We start from the raw sequence: 13,421 nt of genomic DNA, 5'->3' as shown, positions 1-13,421 counted from the left end.
CCCAGGCTAGAAGGCGACCCTTGGACTTTTTAGGTCTCATGGCGGGCCTATGCTGGTGTGGGAATAACACTGCCGGTCTCAGCGGGAGGTCGCCAGCCCTTAGCAAGAGCCGGCCCGTCCCCGCGGGCTGCCGCACATCCCCGCGCGCTGGGCCCCGCCTGTCTGCTGGAGGCCGTAGTGCGCAGGAGCGGAAAGCGGGCCGCCCTTCCCCCACCCGCTTCCGGCCGCGGCTTGGTTCTCCCGCCTCCGCCTCCGCCGCGGCTCGTGGTTGTCCCGCCATGGCACTGTCGCGGGGGCTGCCCCGGGAGCTGGCTGAGGCGGTGGCCGGGGGCCGGGTGCTGGTGGTGGGGGCGGGCGGCATCGGCTGCGAGCTCCTCAAGAACCTAGTGCTCACCGGTTTCTCCCACATCGACCTGGTGAGGGCCGGGCACGCGCGGGTGAATGGCGGGCTGTGGTGCGGGGGCTGGAGTTCGGGGGTTCCGGGGCTCGAGGGGCTCAGAGGCTCAGGGCCCGGAGTCCAGGACCGGAGTTACGGGGCGGGGGCAGGCTGAGAGGCCCGGGTTGTGGCCCCCCGCGGGAGGGGACTGTTCTTTGGGCACGGGGCAGGCCTCCGCTCGATGGGCCGGCTCCGGACGCAGAGAAGGCCGCGGGCCCCCGCCTCCCCAGCATCGCCAATGTGTGGCGCTTCGAGGGCGTGAAGCTGCCTCGTATCTTCCCTTAAAAACAAATCCATGGCTGTTAGGAGATGCGGGAGAGGACTGAGTCCCTCGCGGATGTTGTGACTTTAATTTGGAGGTCCCCCTCCTAACTCCGAAGTAACGACCCAGGGCGGAGGATGGCGATGATAGCGACCAACGCGTCCCGAGCGCTGGTTACGAGAAGGTTTACACACGGAACGCGCTCCATCTTCACACCACCCGAGGAGTGCAAACGCTATTTCCACCCCGCTTTATTTTTAACAGATGAGGAAAGGGAGACGCATTGGGGTTGAGTAACTTACCCTGGGTCAGGGAGCGAGTGGCAGGGCTCCCGCGGGCTGCGTGACTGTCATTGCTCTCACAGTAGACGGTACACTGGCTTGTTTCATTAAAGACATTAGGATTGTGCCCTTTGCATTGGTGTACATTGACAAGCCAGTGCTATTTTGAATCAAGTTATTTCTACTAATGCAAACTTTTTAGAGTTTGGAGGTGTTACTGGCCCTTGGGTGTGTTAAAGCGTCTTAAGGGCTAGTAGAAACATGGAATGAACAAAAAAGTACAGATGGCCGACTGAATCATTGTTTCTTTCCTTTATATATTATGTATTTAACCAAAAATTAGATAAAACTTATGACACTTTTTTAACCATGTGAAAAAGTTTCCTTTCACATTTCTCAGGTTAATTAATAGTAAATGAAATTGTGTATGGATGAAGGCTTGAATCAAGGGAGGGAGCAAAAATTCAATAAACGTTTGCCATGTATCATTTAAGAAAAAGAACACAACCTGGGCAACATAGAGAAACGCTGTCTCTACAAGAAAAGAAAATTAGCGGGGTGTGGTGGTGTGCGCCTGTGGTCCCAGCTCCCTAGGAGGCTGTGTCAGGAGGATCGCTTGAGCCTGGGAGGTCAAGGCTGCAGTGAGCTGTGTTTGCACCACTGCACTCCAGCCTGGGCAACAGAGCGAGACCCTGTCTCAAAAAAGAAAAAGAACAGGACGCGGTTAAATTTAATATTTTGTATTTGAAAGAGTAATTCGATTGAAAGAAATACTTGAATTTTTTTTTGTTTTTTGAGACACGGTCTCGCCCTGTCACCCAGACTGGAATGCAGTGGCCTGATCTCGGCTTACTGCAACCTCCGCCTCCCAGGCTCCAGTGATCCTCCTACCTCAGCCTCGGAGTAGCTGTGACTATAGGTATGCCCAGATAATTTTAATTCGTGTATTTCTTGTAGCCACCAGGGTCTTACTATTTTGCTTAGGCTGGTCTTGAACGCCTGGGCTCAAGCGATTCTCTCGCTTCATCCTACCAAAGTGTTGGGATTACAGGTGTGAGCCACCACTCCAGGCATAGAGAAATATATTAATATATTTAGTGTTTACCTCAACAGCACATATAGTTTTAATAAATTCACATATTTTTATGGCATCCAAGGAATTTCCTGAAACATTTGCCAGGATGATTAAACAAACAAAATAAGCCATTCTTTTTTTTTTTTTTTTTTTTTGAGACGGAGTTGCCCAGGCTGGAGTGCAGTGGCGCGATCTCGGCTCACTGCAAGCTCCGCCTCCCGGGTTTACGCCATTCTCCTGCCTCAGCCTCCCGAGTAGCTGGGACTACAGGCGCCCGCCTCGTCGCCCGGCTAGTTTTTTGTATTTTTTAGTAGAGACGGGGTTTCACCGTGTAGACCAGGATGGTCTCAATCTCCTGACCTCGTGATCCACCCGTCTCGGCCTCCCAAAGTGCTGGGATTACAGGCTTGAGCCACCGCGCCCGGCCGCCATTCTTTCAAAGTATTTTTGAAGGTTATCTCTGACATTAAATCTAGATTCTTACATGCATTAAATTATTCTTTATCAGTTTAACAGTTTTAGTATGGCGGATTCGAAAAACGTTTTCTCCACTAATGTAGCAAATATCAAAAGTTCTGGATTATAGATGCAGAGAGTAGTAATACAGCTCAAACATACTTAAACATTTGTCATTTATCTGAGGTTTATGCATTTGTAGATTGATCTGGATACTATTGATGTCAGCAACCTCAACAGACAGTTTTTGTTTCAAAAGAAACATGTTGGAAGATCAAAGGCACAGGTAACTATATTTCTCATACCATTTCTATAATTATTTGATGGAACATCTATTTGTGATACCAGATTAATCCTGCCTGTCCTATAGAAGGGAAAAAATGGGTGAAGCTCTCATTTCAGCTGAGAGATTGTGAAGGATAAAGATATATGAAGTAAAGGACTAAAGATTAAGCCCTCGGCCGGGTGGACTCCGCCTCAAAAAAAAAAAAAAAAAAAAAAGATTAAGCCCTCTTTTTTTTTTTTTTTTTTTATTATACTTTAAGTTCTAGGGTACATGTGCATAACGTGCAGGTTTGTTACATATGTATACTTATGCCATGTTGGTGTGCTGCACCCATCAACTCGTCAGCACCCATCAATTCATCATTTATATCATGTATAACTCCCCAATGCAATCCCTCCCTCCTCCCCCCTCCCCCTAAGCCCTCATTTTTTGTTCTAAAAAGGAAATAATCCTGTGAATGGTGTAACACTCATGGCCTCTTTATATTTAAGTTGCTGATGGTTTACTTAGGATGCACCTTATATTCCTACACCCCCTAGAGGTTGACTACTGCTGTGTTTGGGGGCTAGAGTAGCCTTATGCTGCTGTCCTAGTTGAAACAAGACAGTTCCCCCTGATCTTTGTTTAGTTTTTTTTTTTTAATGTTCCTTGGTGATTCAGAGTCTTAAAACATCTCTTCCTTTTGCCTGTCTCCCAACCTGTTTGGCAAACCCCCACTCGTTTCTCTTTTTCTTCTTTCATATTTTGGCTTCCTTCTCCAGGAGTACTTTCCTAAACCTTTTAGACTAAGTCAGCTTGGTTTTTCTCTCATAACAACCTTTACTTTTCCTATCATTTTCTTTTCTTTTTCTTTGAGATAGGGTCTCACTCTGTCGCCCCGAGCTGGAGTGCAGTGATGCGGTCGTGGCTCGCTGCATCCTAGAATTCCTGACTTCAAGGGATGCTCCCACATTGGCCTCCCAAATGATGGGATTACAGGCATGAGCCACCATGCCTGGCGTTTTCCTGTCATTTTCATGGCATTTATCAGATTTTGTAGTTGAACTTAATCTGGATTACTATATGATTAATGTCTCTCTTGCTTGACATGTACATTGTATAGTTCCTGGTACATGCAAGATGCTCAGTAAATACTTGTTAAGTGAATGAATGAATGACACTTGGTTACGTCATGTTGTATTTTTGCTGAAGCTTGTCATTCATGTAGAAATGTGTTTGGTGGTACATGGGTCGAGGGGGGCTCTCCGGTTATTTTAGAAGTATAAAAATATAATTTTATAAGTGTAGCTTAATCCTAATGCAATTTGCTCACAATTTTGGATTTCTTTGGTGTTTAATATAAGTAAGGTACTATGTAAGTAGATAACAACAGCATTGTGGCTTCCAGAAGCAGATTTCAGATAGGAACAGAAATACTGTAGTAATTCGGTGTTGTTTGTTTTTCCAGGTTGCCAAGGAAAGTGTGCTACAGTTTTACCCGAAAGCTAATATCGTTGCCTACCATGACAGCATCATGAAGTATGCTTTAATGATTACGTTGCAGAGTTGTGTAAAGAATAAGGGTTTTGTAAGCCAAATACGTGAGCTCAAAGTCATTCAGTTTTTTTTAAAAAAATGATTTTTCTAGAATTATTAAACAGTGGTAGTTTCCGCTCACAAAGTGGCATTCTTTTTACCAGTTCATAAATACATGGTTTGAATGATTTAGATAAGTGGTGAGATATTTTAATACTTTTAATAAGTAAGTTACTTGGAAATTTATAAAGACCTTATATGCTTGCCTTAAGTAAGAAGATATTTTAAACTATGAAATATCCTTATTTATGATGACTCAGACTCTTCTAAAACATTTGCCTTTTTCTGTTTAAAAGGTTCTCTCCCAAAATCTGTTTATTATGACTGTGACTTCTGTAATATAACACTTGGAATTCTGGTAGGGCAGTAATATTGACAGTACGTAAATATATTTATCTCAGTAAAGATAAACATAATTTTGGAGGTATTGGAGTAAAGGAACTGTGGGCTGAAATTGTCCTTTATCTGTGGTTGTTTAGCTCACAAGCAAATAGTATTAAAAATAGTCCTTGTTTGAGGTACTGGAATTGAGGTACTTAACACTTTCTCAGGGCAGTTGTATCTCCGGATTTTTTTTGTATATGTGTGACGGAGTTTTGCTCTTACTGCCCAGGCTGGAGTATACTGGCATGATCTCGGCTCACTGTAACGTCCGCCTCCCGGGTTCAAGCGATTCTCCTGTCTCAATCTCCTGAGTAGTTGGGATTACAGGCGCACGCCACCACACTCAGCCAGTTTTTTGTATTTTTAGTCGGCCGGGTTTCACCATGTTGGCCAGGCTGGTCTCAGACTCCCAACCTCAGGTGATCCGCCCACCTTGACCTCCCAAAGTGCGGCGATTACAGGCGTGAGCCACTGCACCCAGCCTGTATCTGGCTTGTTTTTTAGTTTTTTACTCTGTGAACCTGCCTATAGTCCTATAACTTACTTACCCTGTGTTGCTTTCCCAGTGCTGCTAAAAGCAGAGACCCTAGGGACCTGAACCCTGCCTGATCCTGACCATGTGAGGTGAAGTCAGAGGCCAGGCAGATCCTGGGAATGTGTTCTTTATGTGTTCCCAGGCACTTGCTGCCCAAAGAAGGCCTAGTGGGACTAGTGAAGTCATGCCATCTTTCTGCCAGTTTGAGATCCTTTTCTTGTGCCCTAGGTAGCTGGCCAAAATGGATAGGAATTTGAGGGAAATACTTTCTTTAAAATCTGCTTATGTTTGGGAAGAGTCAAACCTTAGTATCTATATGGCATATAATCCTAATATCAGTTTTGTTTACACTTACTATGTTTTTTTCAGAACTGTTTATTCTACTGCAAAGATCATGTGGAAGGCTAGTTATTTTGGTGACTTTTTTTATTTTGTTTTGTAGCCCTGACTATAATGTGGAATTTTTTCGACAGTTTATACTGGTTATGAATGCTTTAGATAACAGAGGTGAGATTATTTTAATACTTTTAATTTCTCAGTATTTTCTCTCACATATCAAATTTGTTTACAAATTTAATATTTATTAGACTATTTACTTGTGATTTAGAACTTAAAAGACATAAGATAAATGATGGTGGCCGGGTGCGGTGGCTCAAGCCTGTAATCCCAGCACTTTGGGAGGCCGAGACGGGCGGATCACGAGGTCAGGAGATCGAAACCATCCTGGCTAACATGGTGAAACCCCGTCTCTACTAAAAATACAAAAAACTAGCCGGGCGAGGTGGCGGGCGCCTGTAGTCCCCAGCTACTCGGGAGGCTGAGGCAGGAGAATGGTGTAAACCCGGGAGGTGGAGCTTGCAGTGAGCTGAGATCTGGCCACTGCACTCCAGTCTGGGCAACAAAGCGAGACTCCGTCTCAAAAAAAAAAAAAGAGATAAATGATGGAGTTTAAAGCTTGCCCATTGATTGCAGTTTTATATAGAAATGACTTATTCCAGGTGGGAATTTAGCTTTCATATTCTTTGCATTTCTACCAAAAGGTATAAATAGAAGTGAAGTGAAAAGCTCTCAAAAAGTGTGACTGGGGCTCAGCACAGTAGCTAACGCCTGTAATCCCAGCACTTTGAGAGATCAAGTCAGGAGGATCACTTGAGGTCAGGAGTTTGAAACCAACCTGGCCAACATGGTGAAACCCCGTCTCTACCAAAAAACACAAAAATTGGTGTGGTGGCATATGCCTGTAGTCCCAGCTTCTCCAGAGGCTGAGGTGGGAGAATCGCTTGAACCCAGGAGGCAGAGGTTGCAGTGAGCCTAGATCACACCCCTGCACTCCAGCCTTGGTGACGGAGTGTAACCCTGTCTCAAAAAAAAAAAAAGGAAAGAACAAATATGACTAGAGGGTGGGGTATGGAATGCTTCGGTGATATTCTTTGCCTGTAGTTACTTCCACATGTAAAAGTGTATCTATCAAGTGAATTTGCAACAAATTGGGCCAGAAATACCTAAATAAAAAACAAGGAAAAGTCAAAATTATGTTTATATATTATTTAAGGCTTGGGGGTCTCTCTGTTGCCCAGGCTAGAGTGCAGTGGTGTAATCGTAACTCACTGAAGCCTTCAAATGGGCTCAAGTGATACTCTTACCTCAGCCTCTGCAGTAGCTACTCTGCAGGCATGTGCCACCACACCTGGCTAATTTTTTTCTGTTTATTTTTGTAGAGATGAAGTCTTGCTTTGTTGCCCAGGCTGGCCTTGAAGTCCTGGCTTCAAGCAGTCCTCCCACTTCAGCCTCCCAAAATGCTGAGATTATGGGCATGAGCCACTGCTCCTGGCCTGAAATTACTCTTTTAACCTGACTCATCTTTTTTTCCTAGCCTTAAACTACTTTAATAGTTCCAAGTTGATATTCCACATTCTGCCTTCGTTTCTATCATTTATTATCTGATAATTATATTAGAATAGTGGTGAGTTAAGGAACACCTTGAAACAGTATTTTGTGTAAGGTACAACGATAGAAGAGAAAGATGGCAGTTTGGATTTTTAAAATTATGTGTTTCTGTCGGTACTTCTGGAAAAAATTTGTGATACAAATTCTATTTGATATTTTGTTAAGTGAATGTCTCTTAAATGTCTGTAATTAACAGTTGTATTTTTCTGGCCATAGCTATAAGAAAATTGTACAAAAAATGAAGCCAGTAAGATAGTTTTGGGTCTGTATAATCCTAATTAAAGATAACTAATTTTTTTTTCCCCAAAAACTCATACTGTTTTTTTACTTCCAGCTGCCCGAAACCATGTTAATAGAATGTGCCTGGCAGCTGATGTTCCTCTTATTGAAAGTGGAACTGCTGGGTATCTTGGACAAGTAACTACTATCAAAAAGGTAAAGAAAAGTTTTATTTTTTTAACTTCGCAAATGTTTATTTGAGAACTTGGAGCAGTAGAAAATAAACTTCGTATTTATATAAAATGAGCAGGTGAACATCCAAAATGTAAGGGCTTTTATGCCCATGTAAAACTTAAGATGCGGCCGGGTGCGGTGGCTCACACCTGTAATCCCAGCACTTTGGGAGGCCAAGGTGGGTGGATCACCTGAGGTCAGGAGTTTGAGACCAGCCTGGCAAACATGGTAAAACCCCATCTCTACTAAAAACACAAAAATTAACGGGACATGGTGGCAGGCGCCTGTAATCCCAGCTACTTGGGAGGCTGAGCCAAGCGAATCACTTGAACTGAGAGGCGGAGGTTGCAGTGAGCTGAGATTGCACCACTGCCCTCCAGCCTGGGCTACAGATCAAGACTCTGTCTCAGAAAACAAACTTAAAATGCTATAAAGGTGCCCAAAAGACTAGGGGTGAGGAAATCTTTCGGCTCTGCCAGTTTGCTTCATTTAACTTGTGTATTAAAATCCTTAGACTGAGGCTGGGCGCGGTGGCTCAAGCCTGTAATCCCAGCACTTTGGGAGGCCGAGACGGGCGGATCACGAGGTCAGGAGATCAAGACCATCCTGGCTAACATGGTGAAACCCCGTCTCTACTAAAAAATACAAAAAACTAGCCGGGTGAGGTGGCAGGCGCCTGTAGTCCCAGCTACTCGGGAGGCTGAGGCAGGAGAATGGCGTGAACCCGGGAGGCAGAGCTTGCAGTGAGCTGAGATCCGGCCACTGCACTCCAGCCTGGGTGACAGCGAGACTCCGTCTCAAAAAAAAAAAAAAAAAAATAATAATAATAATAAAATAAAATCCTTAGACTGATAAGCATGATATACGAGGCATCAAAAATTTCTTTTTGTCGACTGGGTGTGGTGGCTCACGCCTGTAATCCCCGCCCTTTGGGAGGCTGAGGCGGGCAGATCACTTGAGGTCAGGAGCTTGAGACCAGCCTGGCCAATGTAGTGAAACCACGTCTCTACAAAAAATACAAAAATTAGCTGCATGTGGAGACATGCACCTTTAATCCAGCTAGTTGAGAGGATGAAACACGAGAATCACTCGAACCTGGGAGGTGGAGGTTACAGTGAGCCAAGATGGCACCACTGCACTCCAGCCTGGGCGACAGAGTGTGAGACTCCGTCTCAAAAAAAGAAAAAAAAAAAGGGCAGGCGCAATGGCTCATGCCTGTAATCCCAGCACTTTGGGAACCCAAGGCGGGCGAATCACCCGATGAAATCAGCCTGCCTAACATGGTGAAACCCTGTCTCTACTAAAATTACAAAAATCGGCCGGGCGTGGTGGCATGCACCTGTAATCCCAGCTACTTGGGAGGCTGAGGCAGGAGAATCACTTGAATTGAGGAGGCGGAGATTGCAGTGAGCTGTGATCACGCCATTGCACTCCAGCCCGGGCAACAAGAGCGAAACTGCATCTCAAAAAAAAAAAATTCTCTTGTCTAAAAGAGTCTGGGCTTATAGAGTGGAAGGGAACTTTGAAAACTTTTTAGTGGTGTATTTGTGAAGTATTTCAAACATTTAAATACAACTAGAGAATAGTAGAACAAAATACCTGTGTGCTCATACCTCAGTTTTGGTTCATTTATTTATTGATTTTGTTTGTTTGTTTTGAGACGGAGTTTCACTCTTGTCGCCTAGGCTGGAGTGCAGTGGCGCAATCTCGGCTCGCTGCAACCTCCGTCTCCCAGGTTCAAGCGATTCTTCTGCTTCAGTTTCCCAAGTAGCTGGGATTACAGGCATGCACCACCACGCCCGGCTAATTTTGTATTTTTAGTAGAGATGGGGTTTCTCTATGTTGGTCAGGCTGCTCTTGAACTCCCGACCTCAGGTGATCTGCCCACCTCCGCCTCCCAAAGTGCTGGGTTTACAGGTGTGAGCCGCAGTGCCCAGTGCATACCTCAGTTTTTAAAACCTCAACACAGCTTCATTTGCTGTCCAGATATTTTGTCTTCCAGTTCTTTTAAGAAATCAAATACTGTAGATACATTTGAAGAGTTGTTTTCCACGTTTTGAAACTATAGAAAGAGAGTTATGTACTTAACATTTGCTAGTGGTGTCTAATATTTTTTGGCAGCTTATTCATGTTAGAAATTGTCTTTATTTGTTTTAACTGTTAAATGTCATTCTTGGAACCTTATTCAATACCATTCTACAAAAGACTTGTGTATGTCAGTGTGTATTAAGTTGTTGAATAAGTGGAGGCCTTCAGTGTCTGTTGACAGATCAAGACGGAAGTTCTCTGCATTGCAATATGAATCTCATGACTGCTTGCCATTTGGCTGCCCTCAAGAAAGCATGGTGGAAGACAGGGCATCAGAAATGGTGTTACGGAGAAAACTCTAAATCTGCTGCAATTTATTTATTTATTTATTTATTTATTTGAGACGGAGTCTCTCTCTGTCGCCCAGGCTGGAGTGCAGTGGCCGGATCTCAGCTCACTGCACGCTCTGCCTCCTGCGTTTACACCATTCTCCTGCCTCAGCCTCCCGAGTAGCTGGGACTACAGGCGCCCGCCACCTCTCCCGGCTAGTTTTTTCTATTTTTTAGTGGAGACGGGGTTTCACCGTGTTAGCCAGGATGGTCTTGATCTCCTGACCTCCTGATCCGCCCATCTCGGCCTCCCAAAGTGCTGGGATTACAGGCGTGAGGCACCGCACCCGGCTGCAATTTATATTAAAACAGGGTTTGAGAGTTTTGGTTCTTGAACAGTTAGTCTGGCTAATTTTTGCATTTTTGGTAGAGACAACGTTTTGCCATGTTAGCCAGGCTGGTCTCAAACTCCTGACCTCAGGTGATCCTCCTGCCTTGGCCTCCCAAAGTGCTGGGATTACAGGTTTGAGCCACCACGCCCGGCCAGACATTGCTTTTTATATCCTTGTTACTGTGATTCCCACACACCACTATGTATTAAGACTGAAGATGGCTGGGGACGGTGGCTCATACCTGTAATCCCAGCACTTTGGGAGGCAGAGGCAGGCGGATAACCTAAGGTCGGGAGTTCGAGACCAGCCTGACCAATATAGAGAAACCCCATCTCTACTAAAAATACAAAGTTAGCCAGGCGTGGTGGCTCACGCCTGTAATCCCAGCACTTTGGGAGGCCAAGACAGGTGGATTACCTGAGGTAAGGAGTTCGAGCCAACCTGGCTAACATGGTGAAACCTCATCTCTGCTAAAAATACAAAATTAGCCGGGTGTGGTGGTGTGCGCCTGTAATCCCAGCTACTCGGGAGGCTGAGGCACGAGAATCACTTGAACCCAGGAGGCGGAGGTTTTGGTGAGCCAAGACCACACAGTTACACTCCAGCCTGGGCAACAAGAGCGAAACTCCGTCTCAAACAAAAAGAAAAAAGAAAAGACTGACGTTAGGAATATCTGAGATGATGAAAGATGATTCATTTGATAGTTGTCTCAGGTGTCATGTACTTCTTCCAAGGCATAAATTCCTTAAATTGTAATTTTAAACTTGAATGTATATCAATAAAATGGGCTGGGCTCAGTGGTTCACGCCTGTAATCCCAGCACTTTGGGAGACTGAGGCGGGCGAATCACATGAAGTCAGGAGTTCAAGACCAACCTGGCCAATATGGAAAAACCCCGTCTCTACTAAAAATATGAAAATTAGCTGGGGGTGATGATAGATTCCTGTAATCCCAGCTCTTTGGGAGCCTAAGGCAGGAGAATCACTTGAACCTGGGAGCTGCAGGTTGCAGTGAGCCTAGATTACGCCACTGTACTACAGCCTGGGTGACAGCGAGACTCCGTCTCCTCCTCATGTATATCAATAAAATGAAGAGTATTTGGTTTAGTAATACCTAAGATTTTTCTATGTAGGTAGATATATCTCAAAATTAATACTTTTGTTTACTTAATTTACAGGAAATGATAAGGATGTGGCTATATTCCCCAGTCCCACTTAGTTTTGCTCAAAAAAAGAAAAAAAAAGAAAAATATAAGGAAAATGGCTGCTGGGCACGATGGCTCACACCTGTAATCCCAGCACTTTGGGACGCAGAGGCGGGTGGATCACACGAGGTCAGGAGATTGAGACCATCCTGACTAACACAGTGAAACCCCGTCTCTACTAAAAATACAAAAAAATTAGCCGGGTGTGGCAGCATGCGCCTGTTGTCCCAGCTGCTGGGGAGGCTGAGGCAGGAGAGTGGCGTGAACCTGGAAGGCAGAGCTTGCAGTGAGCCTAGATCATGCCACTGCACTGCAGCCTGGGTGACAGAGCAAGACTCCATCTCAAAAAAAAAAAAAAAAGGAAATGGCTGTGAATAATACTGAAATAACATTTACAACTTTAAGAAACAATTTGTTGAAAAGCTGCTGTTTGTCTTTCCAGTAGTTTTTCTGTTTAGTGCGATCAAGGTAAACTCATATTTGACACTCAGGTGTAGTAATTTTTATTTTGGCTTGTAAGTCATGTTCACTGAGCCAGGAGTTGGGAGTCCAAGCATAGCCTTAGCTGTGACTGATAGATTCAGTTAACTTCTGTGTTAGTTTATCATAAAGTAAGGGTTTTGGAGTCACTAATATTTCAAAATTTACTTGACAAGATAAAACCTAGTTGGAATATAGATGAATGAAGTGTTTCTATTACCTTATAATGTTGAGAAACTGCTATCATGGAATAAAGATTTTTCTCATATCCTGACTTTGTAGGGTGTGACCGAGTGTTATGAATGTCATCCTAAGCCAACCCAGAGAACCTTTCCTGGCTGTACAATTCGTAACACACCTTCAGAACCTATACATTGCATCGTTTGGGCAAAGTACTTGTTCAAGTAAGAGTGTATCTATTTCTTGGCATGCTTTTCGGTACTGAGGATGGAAAATGGAGTCATTTTTATTTAATTACCTTGAAGAGATTGAACTTACAATGTTTAAATATGGTGAAGGAATGCTTTAGTAGCTTTCTTGCGGTATTTCTTAGGTAAAATTCAGCTGGCTGGGTGCAGTGGCTCACACCTGTAATCCCAACACTTTGGGAGACCGAGGTGATCGGATCACCTGAGCTCAGGATTTAAAGACCAGTGTGGGGCCGGGCGCGGTGGCTCAAGCCTGTAATCCCAGCACTTTGGGAGGCCGAGACGGGCGGATCACGAGGTCAGGAGATCGAGACCATCCTGGCTAACACGGTGAAACCCCCGTCTCTACTAAAAAATACAAAAAACTAGCCGGCCGAGGTGGCGGGCACCTGTAGTCCCAGCTACTCGGGAGGCTGAGGCAGGAGAATGGCGTAAACCCGGGAGGCGGAGCTTGCAGTGAGCGGAGATCCGGCCACTGCACTCCAGCCTGGGCGGCAGAGCGAGACTCCGTCTCAAAAAAAAATAAATAAATAAATAAATAAATAAATAAAGACCAGTGTGACCAACACGGGGAAACCCCATCTCTACTAAAAATACAAAAATTAGTTGGACGTGATGGCGGGTGTCTGTAATCCCAGCTGCTCGGGAGGCTGAGGCAGGAACCTTGCTTGAACCCGGGAGGTAGAGGTTGGAATGAGCCGAGATCACGCCACTGCACTCCAGCTTGGCAACAGAGTGAGAATTTGTCTCAAAAAAAAAAAAAAACACTAAATTTGGCCATGCCTGTTCAGGAAGCTTAGTCTTGTCTTGTATTGGAGACAGCCATGTAACTAAGCGATAAATATCTATGTATTTGGAAATGTGAACACA

The 13,421-nt window shown here is 44.7% G+C and overlaps 1 protein-coding gene across 1 annotated transcript in view; it reads left to right on the top strand.

Moving 5' to 3' along the window:
- The first annotated feature begins 210 nt into the window (after window positions 1-210).
- Window positions 211-13,421, top strand: part of UBA2 (ubiquitin like modifier activating enzyme 2) — a 47,983-nt gene continuing 34,772 nt past the window's right edge. Inside the window, exons 1-6 of the mRNA XM_010359628.2 lie at window positions 211-416; window positions 2,713-2,796; window positions 4,244-4,314; window positions 5,733-5,797; window positions 7,572-7,672; window positions 12,406-12,527. Coding sequence (XP_010357930.1) covers window positions 279-416; window positions 2,713-2,796; window positions 4,244-4,314; window positions 5,733-5,797; window positions 7,572-7,672; window positions 12,406-12,527 — 581 coding nt within the window. The 5' untranslated portion in view covers window positions 211-278. The remainder of the gene's footprint in view (window positions 417-2,712; window positions 2,797-4,243; window positions 4,315-5,732; window positions 5,798-7,571; window positions 7,673-12,405; window positions 12,528-13,421) is intronic.

Source organism: Rhinopithecus roxellana, chromosome 12, assembly GCF_007565055.1.
Source record: "Rhinopithecus roxellana isolate Shanxi Qingling chromosome 12, ASM756505v1, whole genome shotgun sequence".
In the NCBI taxonomy this organism is placed as follows: Eukaryota; Metazoa; Chordata; class Mammalia; order Primates; family Cercopithecidae; genus Rhinopithecus; species Rhinopithecus roxellana.
This window is presented reverse-complemented; position numbering and strand designations above follow the sequence as displayed.